General features: G+C 42.8%; 1 protein-coding gene across 8 annotated transcripts in view; it reads right to left on the bottom strand.

Annotated features, from left to right (window-relative positions):
- meis2a (Meis homeobox 2a) overlaps positions 1 to 18,788 on the bottom strand; it is a 78,565-nt gene extending 59,777 nt beyond the window's left edge. For 2 of the 8 annotated variants that reach the window (XM_068717859.1, XM_068717862.1), the window contains exons 1-7: positions 18,063 to 18,788; positions 17,355 to 17,581; positions 15,643 to 15,784; positions 15,319 to 15,369; positions 14,865 to 14,915; positions 14,209 to 14,358; positions 5,811 to 5,925 (exon numbers count right to left, since the gene is read on the bottom strand). In XM_068717859.1, the coding sequence (XP_068573960.1) occupies positions 5,811 to 5,925; positions 14,209 to 14,358; positions 14,865 to 14,915; positions 15,319 to 15,369; positions 15,643 to 15,784; positions 17,355 to 17,581; positions 18,063 to 18,074 (748 nt within the window). In that variant the 5' untranslated portion in view covers positions 18,075 to 18,788. Of the gene's footprint in view, positions 1 to 5,810; positions 5,926 to 14,208; positions 14,359 to 14,864; positions 14,916 to 15,318; positions 15,370 to 15,642; positions 15,785 to 17,354; positions 17,582 to 17,772; positions 17,990 to 18,062 lie in introns of those variants that run through there. The other 6 variants (XM_068717863.1, XM_068717864.1, XM_068717866.1 and 3 more) reach the window with 5 other exon arrangements.
- Positions 18,789 to 24,107: the final 5,319 nt, after the last annotated feature.

Raw genomic sequence — 24,107 nt, 5'->3', positions numbered from 1 at the left:
TGACTCTAGTGGCAGCCCGCATCCTTTAACAGTTCCTTCGCTTTTGCTCTTTTCATGTGTGTGTGTTTTTTTTCTTTTTTCTCGTGATCTATAGACTAAGAACGCAACACGGGGTCAGAAGAAACACAGAGAGAGGAAGAGAAGGGAGCGGAAAAGAGGAAGGAAGGAGGGAGCTGAGGGAGCTGATCATTCTCTTTAATCACATTTTGGATGAGGGCCAGGTAGTCTGCGGTACTGAGAGCGAGACAGAGAGGGATGAGAGAGGAGAGGAGTATGAGGAAAACGGCAAGAGGGGGAAGGAGGGGGGAGAGGTGGGAGAAAGAAAGGTAGAGAGAGATGGAGGAATAAATGGAAAGAGAGGGAGGGAGAGGATGAGAAAGGGACTTATGGAGAGAGGGAGAGAGGGGATGAGTCTGAGAGCAGAACCCCTTGAAACAGCTTGAAGTGCAGCAGCGCTTAAGCAAGAGTGCACATATGCCCACTAATTCTATGTCTATGTGTGTGTACGCAGGGGAGGGTGACAGCCGTTCCCGTAAATGCCTGTGAATGCTGAATCCAGCAAGAATCTGGTGTTAGGGCAGAGGCAGGGAGAGATCCATTTTAAAACTATGTGCATTAACTATACTTTTCCCCATAGATTAAGCACTCCACATGAATAATTTAGCCTCTCTTATGCTAATGGGATCATGAAAGTATCCCCTCCGTACCGTGTTTTCTCCCCCTCCACAGCAACTCTTCTCGGCTTTCAACAATGGCCCTGCCCCTTCCCAACAAACCATCAGACAGACACACTGCACTGTTTTTACAACAGACACCTGACTAACATGGGGCTAACATGTAGTGACAAGGCTAACATTGCACACAGTAGCTTGTTGAGAAACGCTGGAGCATTGTTATCCTCATTAAGCAGGTATATCTTTTAGATTGTTTTCTGCTTAAGTGAAGTTTACTTGCTGCCACTAATGGCGAGATGCTGCAAGTTATAGGTTGAATGGCTGCACTTGGTGTAATGTTTATGTGATCGCTGTTGCCATTGAGCTTGTTTTTTAAGTGGCTGCCGAGGCAGACACTTTCTGCTTCACTGTGGTTCTATGTGTTTTCTTTCGGGAGGGGAAGTGGACATATCCTGTGTGTTTATGTGTTTCTTTGGCCCTTTTTTTTAATTATTTTTTTAGTTCAGCCTCTGTGATCACACACTGAAATATACCCAAGCACACATTTACAACACATCCACTCCCTTGTTGCTTCAGCATTGTGTTGTGGTGAGGTGGGGGCACTGTGTAAAAATTATCAGTGCTCCAACAGCTGGGAGTGAGAGCCATGAAACAGCAGGGCTTGGGTCTGCTTTATTGTTTATCTGTTGTTTATGGGCCAGTGTTCAGCTTTAATTACTACACTAAATTAAACTCTAACAGGCACTTAGAGGGAACCAGCTAACATACGCACATACACACACACACACACACACACACACACACACACACACACACACAAACTATATATATTTTCTATACACCTCGCTGATCACTCCAGAGCTAGATCATAGGCTACTAAAACACAACAAGGCCTCCATCTCGCATGTATCGCAGACTCTGCTGATCTTTCGGTTGTGGTTAAACTTTTTTTCCTCATCCCTCATTTTTGGGTCTTTTTGAGCCCGAGGTAAAAATAAAAAAAAGGAAAGCCAAAGGTCTGGAAAATGCCAGATTCAAAAGGACTTCATGCTGGGACTCTCTGGGCAGACACGAGGAGTCGTGTCCCCACCAGGAATGACCCCCCTCTGGTGAGCTCAACCACAAAGACCTTGCTGAGTGGGGCCCCTGGCCAGGGCCAAGGGAGCTCACCACACTCCCCACGTGTACACACACATACACACCCACACACACACACACAAATGTACCACAATACCATCAAGCACAGCATGCTCCCTTGGAGCCAAACACTCAAGCTCTCCCTCTCTTCCTCTCTTTCTCTCTCCATCTCTGCCTCTCTCCATCTCTCTGGGGAGTCTGTCTATCCACAGAGCATGGGGATTGTTAAATTGCTGAGAAAATGTACAAAATGCTTTCTCCTCTCTTCTGTTGAGCCTTCTCCATCTACAGTAGAATTGTACAGAAAGCCCCTTTGCTCACCACTCAAGATGTCAACGTGGATTTTGGTCTTCATGCATAGCTAATAATTGCAAGTGTGGACTCGAGCTGAGGCATGCGCATGCGCACACACACACACACACACACACACACACACACACACACACACACACGCACGCATATACACATACAGCAAGAGGGGAAAAACATTACCTACTGTACTGAATCAGTGTTTTGGATATACAGTTCATGACCTAGGGCATTTGACTCTCCTGTGTTTGGTGTGGGTAAACATGCAGAGTATTTCATCAGCTGCTCCATCACACTTTGGGTGTTTTAACATATTATGGACACCTGCTTGGAAACTAATGCTATATTAAGGCACGTACATTCATCAAGTTTAGCTCCCTGCAACTGATGTCTGTGATGTTTCTAGATAAGCTTGGAGGAGTTCCAAAGGACTGTTAATCAAAATGATGTGCAAGAAGAGCCAATGAAGTTATTGTGTGTTGCCTTCTTAACCTTCTCCCAAAAACCGCGGGTATTTGTTTATCTAGCTAGAACATAGGGAGTCAGCCTGTAAGAGTGAGTAAGTGAGAGTGCAGAATTTGCCCTGAGGGTGATCATTCATATTTTCTTTTTTTGGAGGGAAATTCTGAGGAAAAGGGAAAAAAAAAGTCTGTTAAGAGCAGGGGGTGGGGAGAGGTTACAGATCTGAGTATTGTACTAAAACCTTTTTCATATGTGTCAGAACCTTAACTGGCAATCTTTACTCACAGCTATGAGCATGCTTCACCTTGGTTTACGGCTTGACAATAAATTATTCCACAAGAGGGGCAATACATATTTGCGCACTTGTTAAATTGTTTTTTGGCACAGTTTCAGAGCAATGCTCAATGCTGAGATACAAGACGGAGATTTGTGGAAGTTAACTCTGTTCACAGCAACCATCCTGAGTCCTGTAAGCACAGATTATACTGCACTAAAAAAAGGTATGTGACGGATGCTGATCCTTGTTTTTTCTGTACATCCCCTAACATCAGCCAAAGGGAAAAGACGAAACAAGTTACAACTTTCTACTCTTCGAAACATTTTACTTTCAAAACACTTTGTCACTGGGAGACATGCTTGACCATTTTTGGAAGATGCTGACATTTTTTCCACGCCACAGGCACACATACAACACACCTTTCAAGACGGAAGATGGCGGAAGAAAGTTGTTGTTTTTCTTGGCAGCCAAAACAAAAAAGTACTGTGGGTCTCACGCACTCTTTCTCCCCCCTCCTCCTATATCTCACTGGCTCCCATCTTATTCTGTCTTCCTCAACTGATCCACATCGTCACCCCTTTTAACAGGGGCCAAGCTGTTAAAGACCCCATTACTGAAGTGAAGCACACATTTCACATTTTCTCTGTGGACATGAGAGTGTGGACTACAAATTTTATGTGGAAATGTATTGAGATAGGAGGCGAGTTCATGCGTGGAGTGGAGTGGAGTGGCGTGGAGGAGAGGAGGGGAAAAGGTGGAGAGGTTGTGTAGGGAAGGCTGTGTCAGAATGGAAGGGCCAGAGTCGGGAGTCAGCGAGCGCTTCAAGCGTTAACGTAATTGCAAGAATGTGAAAAATGAGGCGGCGGGGCTCCCGAGCGGAGCGAAAGGTCAGAGCATGCCTCACACAAAACAACTGGCTGGAGGACGGCCTCATTAGACCATTAAATCAGCTGCCCTCTCTCTCTCGCTTTTTTCTCTTTCTCCTTTTTCTCGCTCTGCATACTTTTTTATACGTTCTCTACTCCATGTTAACTTCCATGTTTCTTGCTTCACTTTCTTTTAAATCACTGTGTCTATTACATACTGCTTACTTTGTTTTTTCTATGAAAGATCTAACATTTAGCACTCTTCAGTGTAGGTCAGACTGTGGCTCTGATCTAGTCCAGGCCTATCTTGGCCCCGTGTGCGGCGCTGTACCGTAACTGTCTTTGGCCCGTATTGATCCGCTGTTACTGGATACGGAGGGGAGAGGAGTTGATAAGTGCTCTGTGGATTACAGGTCACTTGTACTTATGTGTGTAAGATAATCAATAGGCAGTGCATTTCTTTCTCTCACACCCCCACTCCTCTCTCTGTTGTTCCTGCAGTCTTCATCTCCCATGCTACTTGCAATTGCAAAGATGAGTGCAAAAACTGTTCTCTGTTGTCTGACCTGCAATCATACAGTGTTTTTAGGTAATACTATTATTTCCATATCAGAAAATCCAACACCTGATTTGCTGCAATTCCTCTCTTTCTTTCTTCTTCTCTCTCTCTAACTGTTCATTTTTGTTCTGCTCACCATGGAGGGGGCGAGCAAAATGGGGAATTATCATTATCTAAATAAGTGTCATATTATTGTATTATTTCTTCATTATGTTAACATGTCAAATAGGCACATCCTGTTGCTTAGCCACGGCCTAGCTATCATCAACTAGCCTGTGATCCAACTAGTCCTGACACAGCCAACCACAGAGGTCTGCTGCAGGTCTGTGGTCAGTAATGGTCCAACTGCTGTTTCCGTCTGAAGAGGAGAAAATGATTTAAACGGCTCCACCAGAGACACAAATCCCATCGATACATTTGATCGTTAATCGACAAAACGATAGCTCCGAACGAGACGCAGCAAGCGGCTTCAATGTGTGAGCGAGCTGTTGTAAGTGTGCATCGGAGTGTTTGAGCATGTTTGTGTGTGTAGAGGGTGTGATGAAATTTCATGCAAAACCGTGGACACTGCCAGAGGGCACACACGGATAAAGTAAGAGACCCACAATAACACACACACACACACACACACACACACACACTCTGCCGCCAGTGAAAGGAGATCTTGGTGCATTCAAAACAGAGAGATGCCAAAAAAAGGAAAGGCCAAGAGCTCATCATCTGTTCTTTTAGTTCAGGCAACAGTTGCATTTTATCAACAATTTTAACCTCAAAATGTATTGATGCTCATCCTCACCTCTTAATTCAACTAACAGCATATGCTTTGGATAATTTACACATCGAATTTGATATAGACCGTGACAAAAACACAAGGCAGATAGCTGTGACTTGCACAAGCTATCTGTAATAATTTCAAATACATTCGTTTTGAAATGCATTATTACTGTTTGGCAGGTCGTGTACTAGATAACAGAAGGCTCACTGACACATAATTAGGGGCTGTTGTGTTAGCAAAGTTAATATGATTTAAATGCAAGCAAGAACTGGCAGAAATATAGTATTAATCACCAGCTTTTGTTCAGCTCTCTAAATAGCAACATTTTGGAAAGCCCTTTACCAGGTTGATGTATTACAGTGGCTGTTGCTTGCACTTGCGCGTGAGTGTAACAGTGGATAAGCGTGTTCATTTTTAGGTGTGACTATGTGTTTACATGGACGCCAGTCAAAAAGCGGGATAATCCAATGTGCAAAAGGAGGGACTGGGACATATGTGTATAGAGAAATGTGCCATCTATTCACTATAGATCTCACACTAGACAGGGTTAAAGTGAAGTGTTGGCAACTCTACCCATGCATGATGATTAATATGAACCACATGGACCTGTGCATGTATCTATCTATGTTTATGTGTGTGTGTGTGTGGTGTGTGTGTGTGTGTGTGTGTGTGTGTGTGTGTGTGTGTGTGTGTGTGTGTGTGTGTGTGTGTGTGTGTGTGCGTGTGCATGTCCATTTCTGTGCTGGCTCACCTTGTTCGCTGCTGTTGTCACCGCTCTGTGAAGCGTGTCCCCCGCTGGAGGGCCCCGGTGTGCCGGCTGAGTGTGTGGAGGTGGCGTCATCATGGTCTCTCCAGGAAGCTGGGTTCTGAGGTTTGAAAAGAGAGAAAGGGAGCGTGGGATCCATCCATCCATCCGTGCATCCATCCACATTCCCGGTCCAAACCGCAAACCAGGAGCAGAGAGAGCAGGAAGGGGGGAAGAGGAGGAGGAGATAGAGAGGGAGAGAGAGAGAGAGAGAGAGAGAGAGAGAGAGAGAGAGAGAGAGAGAGAGAGAGACCATATGAGTATGCTGGAAAAGTGAGTGACATCTGTAAGCGTCTACAGGCACTGTGAAGGTCCTTGGCCTGCTTACATTCTCCGGACGAGGCAAAGAGCTCCGTTGCCTGTTTCCCTGCTAGCAGACAATCAAGGATGCCACTAAAATCACAGATGAATAGAAAGAAACTAAAGCACTAAAGCAGCTGGCAATAAGTCATAACACTGTTATCAAAGTGTTTCATTAATGCATGAGAGCAAAACGAAGCTCTGTTAATGTGGCATTTGATTTTGAACGTTGCAAGTGGAGCACTTGTGAGTAATTGTCCAAACACATATGGCAGAGCCCAGTGGAGTTCGTTTATACCATAACCAATTGAGACTTCCGCGTCAAGTGAGAAATATAGAGGTAAAAAGTCCAAACACACCACAGCCGCCAGTGGTAATGATTAATCATTACCACTGTCAGAAATGAAAATAAGATATTACAGTGATTCTCTTGCTAATCTGCCAAAAATGTGCACACGCCCACACCGAGATACACGCACAAGGCTTGCAGAACTACACTTACGAACACATGCTAATGACATAATAGAGCAAGACATATAAACACACATGCACACACACTCACTTTTATATATACAAACACATGCCGAAAAACAAAGTGTTAAATCTCTGCTGGCTAACTTCAAAGAAATGTCCATAAACAAATTCATAGCTTTTAAGGTGTCTTTTCTTTTTTCCTTCCCTCCATCCACAACTCATTTTCTCTCCTTCTCCTCCTCTCTTTCCTGGTCATTCCCACTGCCCTGTCGGTGCACACAGGGAAACGGGATTTTCTACTGTACAGGAAAGGCTTTATCAGTGCCACATAAAGGCAGGCTGGAGGTGGAATTTCCTCTGCCATTCAGGCAATAGAGGGACAGACTGATCACGCCATTTACAACACCCGAGCGCATGGGCTCAATCAAATACACACTCCAAACAGTCTCTCATACAGAGTTGATGCAACAAAAACAACCCCAGCTAGTCTTTCCCAATTTAATCTGTCACCTGAACATGATGACAAAATGTTGGCGAACGTAAGCCCAACGTTGTCTGGGGCCCCGAGAGAAGCTCCCCTTGAGCAGAGCCCAAGGCAAACAAACACAGGCCTGCACTAAGGCTTGCCACAAACCTCAACCCACTTCTCAGTTCCCGCTGTTTTTTTTCTCTGCCTCAAACACACATAAACACATATACATACATACAAAAGCAGAGGGAAAAATGTACACACCACCGAATATTCCAAGAAAGAAACCGTTTTTTACCATTTTGTCTAACTTCGGGTTCTGATGAACTTCTTTTCCCTCAGCTCCCGCCAGAGAGGAGCCTGCCCGCCTGCTTTGGTGCCCCAGTCAGAGTGAGCTGTACTGGTGGAGGACAGACAGAATAGTGCCTGGAGACTAGCGGAGGTTTGCAGGGAAACGGAGGATACAAGACAAGCGGCTGCCGAGCTCCCTTGGGTGTGCGGTCCTGATGTGCCGCTGCTTGTTCTGCTGCGGAGGCAAGGCTTCTGTTACGCCTGTGAGCAAGGCCCTTTTATCTGCTAAGATTTTTGGGGGAAGGAGGGCTGTTCTCTCAAACAGCTCGGAGCTGAAAACAGCAGACAGAAACACACAAGGCCCTTCAGACCCTCCGCTCCACTCGAGGCGCTCTCAGTGTCAGCTGTTCACCGGATGGCAATCAGATAAAGAGCTTGGAGATTTGCTCAGAAGAGGGTTACGAAGAAAGGGCGAACAATAGCCCATGCGTGGGTTTAAGACCTCCAGAGTGAGCGAAGAATAAGTGTCTCTGCTCTGAGAGGGATGGATGATTGTCATGTGTTCACTCTATGGGCCACTGATCAACACATGGTGTACTTCATAGGAACGAGGGCTGTTGTCTGTTATTCTCAACACAGCATATGCTGAGTAAAATCACTAATGTGGGAAAAGCCCATCAACCCTCTGTCTAGTTTTGTCTGGGAAGGAGGTGAAAGTCCCAGACTCCCAGAGTGTATCATGTATTTAGGTATACTGGGCTTGGTGCTCTCCGAACAGGCTGTTGTTGTTCCAAGAGAATAAAATGACTGGGTTCTACTTCCTCACAATGAGACACGCTGCCAGCGAGATCCGAGACAGACCTGGAAAAACTGTGCTCGCTGCTCTCACACACTCTCGCTCTCTCGTTCTCTCTCTCTCTCTCAAACACTTGCCAGCTATTGCCACAGCACGGTTTTAATGCAACAGCCGAATCGATAGGACTTAATTTAGCTATCATTGCAGAGTAATATGTCATTTTTAATGGTGCTAGCACTAAATTAAATTCAAAGACACCTCAGCTAATGGTGTAAAAGGGAATGATATTTTTGCTGTGATTTGCTACACTGTGGGTTTAATAGGCCTGTATTCAGGGATGGAGATAATGCTTTGTTAGTTTCTTTCTTATTGGGCAAAAAGCAGACCTCAGCACTTTGTATGACCTAATAAAAATACAGTGGATACTACGCCTAGTGCATATACGCAGTGGATATCTTTAATGAAGCACACTCTCCTCTTTTAATACCTGTAAGCCACCTCTCATTCATAACCCTATCTGCAAAACAAGACAACAAATATCACAACAAAAGCGTTAACTTTCCATGCCCAACAAGGCGACAAAAGCAACAGCCTTTCCTCCCCATGAATAATTTAGTGGGCCTCTCCGAGCTAAGGAGGGTGCATCAACAGACACTGCACCGCGCAACACAAACACACACACAACCATTTTGTCACAACCCTCGTGGGTCTGATAAAGTTCAAACAAGTTGAAAAAAATCATGTCACCCAAACAGTCTCCTTCAACCTACACAAGAAGTCCTCTGAAAAGAAAATAGAGGAAGAAGCAAAAAGAAAAGAAGGCCTCTAGCCCATGTGACTATTCCCTGAAGCTGGGCATAATTAGGAGTCAAACATGGTTCACTCCATGCTCTTCACTAATTGTGTTAAAGAGCAGTGTTACCAGGAGGAGGACGCCAGCAAGCAAACGCACATACATGTGCAGGCGGGAACGCACACACAGACACACACAAACACAATGAGACTAGATAGAGAGGAAGATACAAAAGAAGCGTGGTCTCTAGGGACAGCCTTTTCTATTTGCTGGGGTTAGCAACTGGCAGCTGATAATACAAGTTGTAATTAATATAAAAGCAGGAGACAATATGGGGAGGAAGGCTTGTAGTGGAGCCAGGCCACAGGAGAGCGGGAGAATGCTGCCGCCTCCTCTGCTCCCGTCCCCTGTTTCTCATTTACAAACACCTGCCTGGCGCAATCTCACTTCCCGCCCTGCACTCTGCTTACATCCCTAGGAATTTCAAATAAAATTGATTTAGCGGAATCATTGAATTTTCCTCAAATTCCCCTGGAACCCGCAGGAAAGGGAAGAAACCTCTTGGTGTAGTAGCAGCGCGAGGTGGGCTGAGAACGCCTCGCCTAGTGAGTGTTTGTGTACATGTGTTGCAATGACACTTGCAAAGGGCAGCTACAGGAATCCTGTGCTGAATATGTACAGAATCGCTGACACACCAGAAACACACAGGGCCATAAATCACAAAGCCAGCTGACATTTCAAGACACATCTTGCTACATAGTGTAAACACAGAAAAACACACATTTCTGTTGGGTTGAGCACGTAATTATACACAGCCTCTTTGTAAAAGTGTAGGTGAACCTCTATTGAACAACTGAGTATTTACAACACCCTCAATTATCAAGAATATAAAAAGTCCTAAATATAGCAGCTAATAATTCACAGGAACATGTTTTAACAGACACCTGGGATTGAGTGATTGTATTTATGCAGCAAAACTTTCTCTCAGGCAAAAACAACCTTTTCCACTGTAGTGAACAGCACATGAACATACATCAAAAGGACAATTCCATAATGTGAAATGGCATAAATATAAAAGTCACAAGTACTTATGGATATTTCCACTTTTGAATTATTCCTTGTAACAAATAACCCTAAAATATGAGCATGTAAATACACACTCAATGGCCACTTGACTACGTACACCTGTAGAATCTAATGCAATCCAATACAGCTGTTCTGCCCTAACATCTAATATTATGATGCCAATAATTCTCGGTTTGTTTTGTTGACCTGAATATTATTATCTTTGTTAATTATTATCTTTGTAAATGTAGAATCTATGGCCGAACTATGAATTACTGTGTGTACATTAACTGTATGTTGCATTTCAATACAAGACAACACACAGGCCTCTGTATCCGAAAATGATCCTAAAATAGCACAGCAGCAGTTTTCCTTATTGCAGTCATTTACAGCACGCATGCAGTTAAAGGAAGGGGAGTGTGGGAGATGCAACAAGTGAGCCTCGCCTCTCTCTCCAGCCGCGGTAGCGATGATTAGATATGCCTGCCAACAGAGCCCTGCCTCTGAACACTAATCAAATAGGAAATGTAAGGCCAGACATCCCAGCATCACAAAACAATTGTGTGGAACACAGACAGAGCGGTCCAAGTCAACGCTGCACTGTTTTCACGAGAAGGGGAGGGGGAGAGATCCAAACACTGTCGGTCCCCGAGGAGAACAAAGCTAGTTGAATTAGAACACCTCCAAAACTGAGAAATTCCACGGTTCAGCAGGTCCGCTCGGCCCGAGGGCTCTCTGTCCACAGGCGGAGAGGCTGTGTATGCGCTGCACCATGCACTACAGAGACACTACAGAAACAGGACAGTACCGAGCACCCATCTCCGCTGATATACACTGTAAATCACTGGATGGGCACAAGGTGAATTATCGCTATTACTTGGCCAAATCTGTGACATCACCATGTCTGACCAATGGTGTACAGTGCTCAGAGTCTGTACCAGAAAATCAAATGTAAACAGAGAAAGCTATTTTTTTTTTCCCTTTCCAGCCATGCAGGGTGAAGATAAACTACACCATAACCTCTATGGGAACTACTATCACTCCCAGAGGAAAGCTCACCCAAACAAAGCACATGAGACCTGCAAATCCTACACAGTTTCTCTTTAACAAATCTGAAACTATGCAGAAAATCAAAGACAGTTTCAGAAGCGTAATGCATATGCATGGATGAAATGAAAAGCCTTCTGCTAAAATGTAAGCTTTACTTGAGAAGGGGCACGATAGCACGAGAAGACACAAAGGCTAATTCATTAGAACAGATAATATTCAGACACTGTTAATTCTATTTGCCTCCCTAATTGGATGTAGCACAGAAGAGACAGAAATGTTATTCATTAATTAAAAGACAAGAGAGCGAACCATTGACGAGCGCACACACACTGTATCAACCGTTTACAAATATACACTGCTCTGGATTTTTTTCTGCCTCATCACCCTTCATGTGTAATACAATATCTTTTTTTTTCCTCTTTCTTTTAATTGGGATGGGTTGATCTGAGGAGGGGCGATGAGTTAGGAAGCCTTGGGTGGGCTACATGGTTCAGATAGTCACTACAAGCGAATAAGGGAAATCAACAGTGTCAGCAAGGCCTCATCCCGCTCTCACTATACCATAATCCAATCATCTCTAAGACAATGCTGCATTCAAGTGTGAATAAATCGGTGCTTATTATGCTCTGCTGTCAGGTATGAAGAGGAGAGAGGAGGGAAACAGAAAGAGGTAAAAAAAAAAAAAAAAAGGAAGTAAGCACACACACACACACACACACACACACGCGAACAAACAAGCTCAACATGCTGCCTTCTTGCCAGTGAAGAGCCTCATCATCTCCAGAAAAACCAACTTTCACCAAATGAGATGTAGCCCGGGGCTATATATTAAAAATGCATATCAAAGCAAAGAAAAATGGACGTGAGAGATTCTAACTAAATAAATTAGCATATCTAACTATCAAACCGCCTTTTTCTCCTCCATGAGAAGCGAGGACAGAAATTAATAATAAAATAGAGCCAAATACAAATGGATAAATAAAATAAATAAATCACGACAAGAAAGATAGACATTGCTTTCCATCCAGCGGCATGGTTTTGCAGCCAAATGCATTTTTGTGCATTGTTTCCAATATTCTAAACACATTATAGGCATGAAAGAGCTGGACCCCTTTCAATTAGATATGGGAATTACTGCAGAGGAAGTTAACTATTTACTAAAAGGCTTTCAGGATCATGACTGCAACAGTTTCACTTTTTGCAAATATTTCCACTGCAGCCTCATGACTGCATGCATGCTCTCACACAGTGTAAAAAAAATAAGGCACTGTCGTCTTGTTCATGAAAAAATAACTATTAAATGGAGAGTGTATATGTTTCCATAACATGTACTCAGCCATTATTAAAATCACTCTAAGCTCAGACAGAGCTCTAAAAGCAAACAAGAAGAAGAAAAAAACCTCCTCTGCTTTAGTCAACTTCAGCCCAGCAGTGTAATAAAAAGTTCACTGGTGCCACAGAAGTTAAATAAATCCCTCAAAAGTTAAATACCTAATGAGGTGGTCAGTCCAAATGGCTCCAAGATAAATGGCTTGTCATGCAACCTTCTTTGTTTATTGCTGCTCCTGATTTGCTTTATTGGCATATGTAATTTTCTAATTATCAAAATATTTCTCACAAGTGGACTGATGACAAAGCTGGTGTCTGAGCACTGGAGGCACCATTGGAAATTGGCTTGAGTATCAACCATCTGCCATGAAACTAAACAGGCTAGTTTATCTAATCTCTACAATATAAACAACAGCATGCCTCATTTCTACACTTGTGTTGGAGGACCACAATATAGCCGTTTTGACCGTTTCTCAAACCAACATCGGCATCTTCGGTCTAATAGCGTTTTAATTCACCTTGTGCGGTTGCGCTGCGTGGCCATGTACACGCGACGGGCTTTCAGAGGGAATCCACCGCTATTAGGCCTATAGCCAGACCCAACAGATGTAGCGCACTGACTTTGCATAACACTTAAATCTGCTTTAATTCCTAATAGGCTTGGCCTTGTGCTGCACAGATATTAACTAGTCACTTACTCGCAACAGCCCGCTCTTTTTGTTTTCTTCACCAAAACATTAGCTTCATCACAGGCATGCAAAACGCAATGATTCACAAATATTAACTCAATAACACACCGTCAACTCAATCCATATTGCGGGGGGGGGGGGGGGGGGGGGCTGTGATTATTACACCGAAAATGCACTATTTAAATCAGGGAATCGATCTTCAAATTTAAAGCTACTGTACTTCAGGTGTATATAATTGAATTCAGCATTATGGAGCCTCCAGCCATAAAAGGGGGAGAAGAGGAGAAAACTCTGCCGTGCGCTGCAGAGCAAACCGCACGGCAATCAATACGAAACAATTAAACACATTAACATCAACAGCAATGGAAGGCCTCCAGACGAACCATCAGATGCCTTGTGAACTTGACATTGATGGTAAGCCTTTAGCTCTGAGATCTATTTCAATAGGCTACCACTTTCTCCACCTCTGCAGCAAAATCCACAGCTTTACGCAGAGGCCATATCCAGCTCCCACAGCCCCAAATATAAAGCCCTTTTCTTTTTAAATATTGGCCTAAAGCTACAGCTTACCGCTGATACCCTGCTTTAACATTAAACCTGCATAACAGATAATTGCTTCACGTTTTTTTTTTTTTCCAACTCTCTATAATGCACGGCAGCGATTTGCACACGCAACCCCTAATGCACTAGCGCACAAACACACACGAACCTCGAGCACACGAGCACGGACGCATTATGCACACATGATTGCCCCTAATCAAAAGACTAAAACAATAACTCAGTCTATTGTATCACATCTAGCTTTTGACCTTAGAACATCGATCGGCAGATTTTCCTTGCAGAACAGAGCACGCTCTATTTACTGATGGCACAGCAGGGTCACACACTGAGCACAGGCTAAGCAGCCCAAAAGATGCCATTATGACACACATCAAACAAATCAGGGTATTTCAGAAGCAGCTGATTATTCATAAGCATTGTGTTTTAAAAAGTACACATGCTGGGTGTTCTCTATCAGCAGCGGAGACGCACGCAGACACGGACAAAAACAGCACAGCACATACAATGAATGGAATTCTGTTACTTACGTGATCTGCAAGGTTAGTCGACGATCCCGAGAGCTCTTCGTGATCTGATTTTGAGCTGCCATCCCGTTCGTCAATAACTAGGTCTATTGGCATTTTTCCTTTCAAACAACTGATGTACCGGTGGCAAAAATTGTCGCAGAGCTCGTGCACCTGGAAAAAAAAACCACCTTTTTTTCAGGATTGGGGAAACGCTTCAGCCAGTCCAAGAATAACTCCAATTAAGGGGCATTATCGGCGTCGAGGAAACAATAGTGAAATTGTTGCCGAGCTTATTATTCTCCCGAGACTCGAGCAACAAGTTGAACGGCGAAAAATAAACAGCCTGCTGTAAGCTGGTGGGATAATGAGCAGTTGAAACTAAATCTGCGGATCGATAACATTATGCAACGTGACCAAAGAGACGTCTAGTTTATGAACGGCCACACAACACTTGGTGAAATACAATTGCATGTTTTATGAAAATGAAAAACCTGAAACTTTCTCCCAAATATATGTCGGTTTATTTTTTAAATAGCTGCTAATAACTACAGCACATGCGTTTATATTTAAGCACTTTCAACAATATCAATCGCATTTATGCAGGATGTTTGTGCAGATGGCAGCATGCGTTTGCCACAGATCAGTCTGAAATATAAAAAAAATATAATAATATTTACCTTTTCTAATTCCAAGAGGTGAAATCGTAATACTTGTATGGCTTGTATCATCTGGAAAAAAGGGCCAAATAAACAGTTCATCACATAATTTTCAGGATTCATGTTTTTTACACGTGTACAGTATTATACGATCATCTGCCCGTCATAACACTATGGAGTGCACCACAGCCAGCGAGAGCTAAACATTTTTTTTTAACTCTACAAGGAAGCTGTATTTCTGGTCATCACACACTGGTCAGCTGGGTCACTTAGATGGGAAGACTGAGCACTGACAGCGGCAAATGTGGCCACACAGCTTCACTTCAAAACTGATCTGACATCTGTGCGGAAGTTTAAATCACATGTTAAGTGTGTGCTGCTGCGGACACCCCAGAGCATCCCAAAACGAGGCAGAGTATAACCGCGTCGAAGCGGCAATTATTCAGAGACAAGAGAGGTCAAAGTGTGCGCTTACCAAATTGTCCAACTCTGGGTTTGATGAAAATAAAGGTTTTTCTGCTCGGACCTAAAATAATACACCAAATGTCAAAGTTAGTTTGGCATGAAATGTGCGGAATGTGCGTCTATTTCTATCATGAAATGTAACCTGATAATACAACAATTATCATTAATGAGATTGTGTTAAGTGGAAATTCTGCAGCGAACATATACTATCCATAGGGCTAATCATATCAAGGGAAACTTTTATTGCAAGAAAAAAATTATCTATGCTATAAACTATGCGCCATGACGCAGCCACAACATCCAAAATATTTATTTTTAATATTTCGAAATAGACCTGTTTGGCAAAGACTGCAATGTCCTCATTGAAGGAGTCTGAGGAGCAGACATCGCCGCCTGCTACGCCGGGCTCCCTCGGAGTACACGTCGCCAACTCGCACTTCTCAAAAACCAGTGCGAGCAGTGGGAATAAAGGGTGACTGCAAGAGGGGAAACACAGCCTGAGAACAAGCAGCAAACCGGCTCCACGATGCCCACTGCAAAAAATGTCCCGACCAACCTGCGTATCTGTCGGCTCTAAAATGTCTCTATATACATTTATAAACAACACAGTTGGATGAGATAATTTTACTTTCATCCCGCTGCATAGCTTTTACACACTCCTCTCTAAACGAGTGACGGAGATTTAAAACAGGACTGTCAGCAACTAAAACAATAAAACCTGGATTCAACATTCTTTTTAGAAGCTGTTTGGATTTGGACGCATGGGTAAACACGCATCTGGGATATTTTACTCATCGTTTTGGGGAAATGTAAGGATTTTAGACTCAATGTGTTATTAATCGCCATGTTGAGACTGACATTTTTTGCAGTGCAAAGTAGAAACGGCTGAGAAGTCCACAAAACTCGACAAAAAACAAGACTGGCACACTCTAAAGCAGTCAACGGGAGTTTAGATAAATTATACAGTCTGCACAAAAACTTGAAATGAAATGTTAATTTTTGCAGAGTTACCCTACAGACGTATTGAAGCACTGAGGGCTTTGCGATTACAACTATGGCTCTAAAAGCGAAGCAGAGGTGACTAAAAAGAAGTATAGCCTACTGTCCCATTAACATCGTGAGACAAACAGTTAGCCAAATAAATTGTAAAAGCTAAATTATAATTTCTGAATAAAATCCTATTTCTAGAACAAATGTGTGGCTTCCTTAAACTGCCTTCAGTCCCTTAATTTATGGAATTTAGATTCGTGTCAGTATATCAAAACATGAAGGTAAACTATTCCGTGAGTAAAAGAGATGAAGAGGATTTACTCTGCACTACACCCCAGATTATAATGATACACTGTGGATTATAGCACTTTCTGAGTAGGTGTGTTTAGTGAGCAACGTCTGGAAAACATTTTTCTAAGTTTTGCATTCATCAGTAACAACGTCTAATTACGTTTTCTTTCATTGTTTGAGAATAATGTGATGAAAGTATAATTCTAAAGACACACGGTGCGTTGTAACGCGCAGTGTGTGTGTGTGTGTGTGTGTGTGTGTGTGTGTGTGTGTGTGTGTGTGTGTGCGTGTGTGTTACTGCAGACAATATCTGAAAACATTTTAGAAGTTTTCTACAGGCAGCAATGACAACGTTTAAATGAGTCAAAGCTATTTTAATTAGCAACAACTAATAGTGGGCAGTAATATTAAAGCAAACGTTATAACGTGGAACAACTGTTGTGATGTTGAAAAAAAAAAAATTTAAATTGTAGTCTGTGACTTTAGAGCTTGGGCTGTAAACAGAGAGCTTCCATATTATTTTATAGCTTGTATTTCATGCTCGAGGCTTACTCTTACTTACTGCAGGCTTCATGATGCCTTCTACAATGCGTATAAAATTACACATGGACAAAACTGCTCTGACCAACAATGGAGCTCTAAAATTGCGGTCAAATTTAGAGGTGGGAGAGAAACTGCAACAAAACTCACTAATAGAAAAAGCTGAAAACTTCGGGTGGAAAAAAATAAATATTGCACGCATGTTTTGGTTCATGCAAACCTTACCCATAAATTTGATCTTTATCCCTCTTTAAAACGTCGTTGACAGCAGAGCCCATGCTGGCGGGCATAACGTTTGGATGAGGAGCGTGGGCTCCGTAGTGCTGGCTGGCGTGCAGCGGCGGTCCGTGGTTCAGGTGGTGGACCTGGGGAAGCGGCCGGGGAGCATGCGGGTCCCCGTACATCGACGCCGAGACTCCGTCCATCCCACCGTAGTGGGCCAGCTCATCGTACTGGGAATAGAATCAGAGCAAAAGTCAGCGGGCTGCCCGGTTACTTTTTAAACAAATGTGAAAAGTGCAGAAAAAAGCATGCCGTCTCGGTTTGAATATACGCAAAGGAGATCTAATAAGCTTTGAAAATGCGCTGCAGCCAGCGCAGGAAAAGTGTCACATATTATATCTGATAAACGGTTTGTCGTTACCAAAAACATTAGAACTTAGGTGCTCCCCGAAAGAGAGTTTGGTGGGTGAAAAGAGCGAATTAGTTAGGAGTCTCTGTGAAACTGATTCACGACTGTCGTGGAGGCTGTCGGTAAAAGCAGAGGCTGTCACTTTGCTGGAAGAGCAGGGGCGCTGCAAAAAAAAAACGTCAAATATAGCAGCTTTGATATGAATACTTTGTGAGTTTGCCACCACCCGAGAAGAGGTTATCGATACGAGTGCCTCCCTACAGTGGATTTGAACAGGTAAGTGTAGGAGATTTAAAACCTACCCTTTGCGCCATCAGGCTGCGCTCCAATAAACTCCTGAATCTGTCGTATATTTAATATCCCAGTCCCGTTTAGAAAGTGATTTAGAGGCAAGATTCCTTTTTCAACCAACTTTGCGACTTCTCCTATTCGCCAGTGTGGTTCAGTTGAGATCGTAGCATCAGGGAGTTTTGCAATTTTTCTTGTTTTCCCTCTTTCCACGGAAAAAAAAGAAAAAATGCGCCAAAGTGAAGGTTACAATCGGCCCATCAACAACCTGCATGTAACTAAACTGTCGTGTCTCATGGCTTTTTGCCACTCCAGCTGTCAATCAAAGCCAGAGGTTGTCAAGGTAATGAATGAATGACGGTTGGTGATGATGTTCAAGAGAAGGACGAATCTTTTTAGTCCGTTTTCATCCCGCAAGTCCGCGTCTCCTTTAATGCCTCCAGATCGCTATCTTGTTTTATTATCACTGTAAAAAAAAAAAGAAGGGAAAAAAGCAGTAGAAATTAAGAGATTGCGATTCAGATCTCTCCTTTCTTTCCCCCGTAGGTATTTCGTCTATCTGGCGAGACTGAGATGAGTGAGTGTCAGCGAGTGTTGGCAGGTTGGCTGCTAGCTTGCTTATAGAAACAGAGTCAGTTCGCAGCGCTGAGCGGTGGGCGAATGAAATGACGGATCCCGGAAGTAGCGGTGGCCATAGCCAGTCCTACGGCAGCTCCAGAAAAGAGAGAGGAGAGACCAAATCTTGTGATATGCAGAGTATATGCGAGGCACAGGGACGGCTTCAACTCCACACTGGGGGTAAAAGCCAAACCAACACAGCTCCAATTCCCACCCAATTCTTTTTTTCGCCGTGAACAGCCCTAAAGAAGAAGAAGAAAAAAAGTAGAGAAGGCTGAATGAAGAAGGTTTCCTGGACACTTTGGCTGCAGATCCTCTGAGTTAAATCAAACACAACACTGACTGAATTCAACCACATGAATCATGATTTGGAGTCAAATGAATTGAGTTTAAAGCAGAGTTACACGGGATGCATGCAAACTTTTACGCACGATAAAATGTGGCATTAACAAAAGGTAAACCTTTGCACTTTTATCCATGCATCCTCAGTGGTATAACTTAAACTGGATATTATAAAGCATATTCAGGGCATCTTATGAATGCTGAGTTTAACATATGAGCATGATGTTTACTTTTTATCTGTTTGTGATTATGAGATTGTGTGCCTATCTCCTTAATACCGCCTAATCGTATAGCTAATTATTGTTCTGCTCTTCTTTTTTTTTAGCAAATTAAACGACACGCAGCACCCCTCTAAACCCAGAATGAACTTTTCCAAGAGGAAAAAAAAAACCTTTGTGGAGAAAGTAATTGTGTATGTTTCTTTCTTCCAATCCCCTCTCTTAATAGAAATCCGTGCCTTACCTCAGAGTAGTCAATTATCAAAGCTCCCTGAGATCATCAATCATGTGAGGAGATTGAAGTTTAGAGGAGGAGCAACGCTCCGGCCATCGATAGCAGTGAAGCCCTTTTTGGAGCCTGAGCACTTTTACGCACAAAACAGAAGCAGGCCATCTATCCCCTTTAATATTTAGCTCCATCAATGCTAATATGGCATCATGGCTGTATTGATAGGTTCTCACATAAAGGCTCCATTTATGGCTCCGTGACATTTTTGATGGTGGAAATTAATTATTCACAGGTTAGGATTAGGGTAGACACACGCTCAGGGAGATGGGCTGTAGCTACCGTTGGAGGGTCAATAAACTCTCCCAACAAACTAAATGCCAAACAGAGTTGCTTGAGGTCGATTGTAGAAATTGCAGGGGTTTCTTTCTCTTTTAAAAAGGAAAACGATTCAATAAATGAAACCGTGACAAACAGTTATGTTTGTTGGCATAAAGGGGGGTGGGAAGTGTAGGACTGCAGGGTTTGACAAACGGCTGTGTGGACATTTCAACGTGCAATACCCCGGGAAGGAGCTGCAGAGCGGTGCGCAGAGAGCCAAGGCATTCACCGTCTCCAAGTCTCTCCTACACTCTGTAAACACAACCAGCCCGGCAAACTCTGCTATTGAAGACTGATATTTTCATGAGCTAAATACTATCGTTCACATTGATTTGTGCACTAACGCTTGACTTTATTTTTTTGTCAACTTCCTTCTTTGGACAACCATGGTAAGTAGCACAAACCTTATATACTGTATCTACCGCTTTTTTGTGAACGCGCGTCCTTTTGCGGCGCAGTAAAAGGGAAAGTTTTAAGGTTGGACTATTACAAAAATATAGAATATATTGTCACATGTATGTTTAATCTGCCGCTCACGCGAACGATAGAGTATCCTAAAATCCCAAAACGCTGTAGCGATTTTTATACACGTACTTCCAGGTCTTTATCGCGTTTATTGTGGAAATATGTGATTTGCCCCCGAGGAGAGGGATGTAAACACCCGAAGAGCGTGTGAAAATAGCAGAGGCTAATTATGCGTGTCCAATGTACGGCTCCACAGAAACACGTCCTTCCCTATAAAACTTCCAGCAAACGACTCCTAACGACGTGGAAATTCTAAACTCCTTCTTTTGTGAACTATTTATTTGAGTAATTAATGGAAGCCATAAACACATGACATCGTCATTAACAACATTTAGGTGGCGAGATATGTTAATTTCGCTTAATAACAGCTTTTGATGCGACATTACACAAGTCGGTGTTTAATTTTCTAATTCTATTTTAATCATCATTCACTCAATAGGTAATTAAAATTAATTTCCCCCGTAAACAAGACCTGTGCCAACTTAAAATCCCCGGTTTATAACCTGCCCGCGTTTACAAGGCAGATTATTCCAGGAGGACACCTATCACAGACAATTACACCTTTTAAAGGAGTTTTTGATTTCTTACAAGTGGCTTTCATGTTGTGACGGTTTTTCAGGTGCGCACACAACTCTTACGAGTATACAAAAAATCAGTGGATGGCATTAACAGGCGGTAAAATTTCATCTGATGGTGTCAAATTGAGGTCAGTTTAGGGTTAAAGCTCTCGGTGTCCATGTGGGACATGGCCAGCTGCGTTTGGATTCATTAGGGGGGGAAGAGGATCCATTTCAAGGAAAACACTACTGGGACAATCACCAGGCTAAAGATCCACTACATGTCACATCCTGAAGGTGCACCAGGTCCGCCTGCATACGACCGAGCATCGGCACTGAACTTCCACTCCTCTGTTTACTCTTCGCAGGATTTACAATCCCTCTCCCCCCTCTGCTGCCCTGCAGGGCTCGTTGTCCACACACACGCAAGTATGTTGCTAAATATGGAGAGAAAAGCATTGTTGATTTAATTCCCTCAAAAAGATCACTGATATGAAACGAGCTTCAAATCCTCTTAGTGATCTTAAACACTCCTGGAGAAACAATTGGCGCTCAACCATAGGAACAAATAAAATCGCCCTAATCTTGTTTGTAACTTTGTTCTTCTTTGGCCCTCTTCAGTATTTGAGATTATGTAAATTAGCAGAGCTAATGTATAGAGGAGCTGAGATAAGACTGGATCATAGACTGACTACTGGAGAGGCTCGGAGAGCAAGAACCTTGCAGCCTGTCTCTTTATTGTTTATGCAGAAGTTTGAAGATGAGAAGAAATGCAGCTGCTGATGCATAAATAACTTAAATAATCACTTTTCTGCGCTAAATAAAACTATTGCAGATTTGCGTTGTTCCAACAATAAAGAAGGAAACAGGTTGCACTCGTTTAATCAGCTCACAAACTACATTTGATTTTCCTCTTTCCTTCCGTGTTTTTAGATGATTTTATCTGTGATGTGTTTATAATAACTTCGCTCCTCAGTGTTTTCCTCTTGCAGAAAGCATTACCTCAGTCATCTGACTATGAACTCTTTTTGACCCCCGGAGTGAAATGTGACTATAGGGTTTCAGAAAGTGGAGTGAGCAACTCAAATACTTGTAAAAGTTTCGCGACTAACTGTAAATTCTTCAGCTCCAAAGCCTCATTTTCCCCTCCACCGATTCTCAGAGTCTGGTGTCAAAGGGTTAGTAAAGGGAGGGGGGGGGGAGAGCGCAGGCCAACACCAAATGTAACTGTGGCTTTTCCCTTCAACTGGAAAGACATTATGCGGCCCTCTAGCGACACCTGGCGGCCGTAGCGGAGTCCGCGCTAACGAAAGCTTTGCAACAAATGTGTGAAGGCCCACAAAATAAAAAATAGAATATATATTGACTATATCTAACGAAATCTTTCGAAAATAAACAGAATTATGTTTTAAAATTAAAATGATATAGATTGTAATCAAATGATTAATTTTAACAACATAAAAACGGTCATCCAACATATGAATATTGTAAAATACAGATGTTGTTTTAGTGTCCAAATCGAGCATCCTATGCATTTGTTTCTTATTGCCTAATTCTAAATGTATTTGCTGGGAATTCATTGACCATATATTCGGTTTAACTGTTTACAGCTTTCAGTGACTGCGTCACACAAAGTAGAAAATGCGGCCTGTAGTTTGTCTTTTATTATGTGTGAAAGAATTATTTTGAATTTGTGAATTTAAATTAATTTCGAATGCAAGTAGGCCTTCAAATAAATCCAAATCAGTTAGATATAGGATTAATACGAAGCCTTATATATAAGCCCTAAAAAAACACTGATGTTTAGGCTATAATATTTCAATATTGATATAATCTGGACGACTTTTATAAATCTGCTATTATACGTGTTGTTGCATGTTAAAATAGAGAAGAAAAGTTAAACAATCACTCAAGCGAAGTCTGAAAAATTTAAATAAACAATTCATAAAATAATTCATATTGTGATTTCGAAAAAAAAAGCGTCGAAGAAAATGACAAATAACATACTAAAGGCTGAAAATTAACGTCCTTACAATTTATATTTATGTTGAGAAAAATTCTTTCAGATGTAAAACTATATTGCGATTGCGCCCTCCCCCCCCCCCCCCCCCCCACCCCACACACACACACACACACACACACACACACACACACACACACACACACACACACACACACACACCATATACGAAATTCAAAGCTGAGTGCATTTTTCTAATATGTTCAAATAAAACGCGTCTTGTCAGAGTACCAGCTCCCTGCCACGTCCGCCGCCTCTCTGCAGAGTCTCAGCCCTGCTCGGCAGTGACACAGTTTGAGCAGATCACCACCGAGATTAGAGCCCGTCGTTAACGCCTGTGCGGATACACCAAATGCTGATTTAATGAGCTTGCATTGGGTGTTTGTCCTAGAATACCTGGTGTGCATGTTAGTTACGCCACAGACGATAATCCCTGTGTTTCCCCCCTAACACGTGGCTTTAGGGACAACCTATACCTACATCCTCAAAAAGCGCTTATGGAGATTTGCGTATATGATTTTCTTTCCTTTCTTATTTCAGTTTGATTGAACAGGTCGAAGCCTATAAGGCCCGTATCCAGCCACATTACCAGATGTAATTGAGAGAAGTTTAAGTGGAGGCCGGAAAACCGAGGAGTTAATAGCGGTGACCCTCTTGCTGTGCCTCTGTCGCTCATCATTTATCAGGCTTAAGGGGCTTAAACAGGCAGCACAGACCCACCTTTTATTACATATCAAACCCTCTCTCCCTTATCTACATTATAGGAAATACATGCATCGTTGCCTGTTATGCGGATTTGGAAATAGAAACATGTCCAATAAAGTCGACCTCCTCCGCTGATCAGAGGAAATATGGCTTTAGGCGCTGCAGAGACAAGCCCAGCGGTTTAAGCCTTTATTAAATTGTCTTAATTCCCCTCTCCACTTTGAGATGAATAGAAATTCCACTCTTGTGTTGGTTGTCCGGTGTGGAAGCGGGGGAAATGTTTTCATGCTTCCAATATGATTAGAAGGCGAATACAATTGTTAATGTACGCTGACTCCGAGTGCCTGCAAACTGTTAAACGTGTCAAGATGCGAAATAATGCATGCAGCGTTCCAACCCGGGAGTGTCGGAGCATTCAACGAGGCTGTAAAGGAAGCAGATTTCAATATCTTATCCTAACTCACGCC

This window comes from Cebidichthys violaceus, unplaced genomic scaffold, assembly GCF_023349555.1.
Source record: "Cebidichthys violaceus isolate CVI_PGR_0920_01 unplaced genomic scaffold, fCebVio1.0.p SCAF_22, whole genome shotgun sequence".
In the NCBI taxonomy this organism is placed as follows: Eukaryota; Metazoa; Chordata; class Actinopteri; order Perciformes; family Stichaeidae; genus Cebidichthys; species Cebidichthys violaceus.
This window is presented reverse-complemented; position numbering and strand designations above follow the sequence as displayed.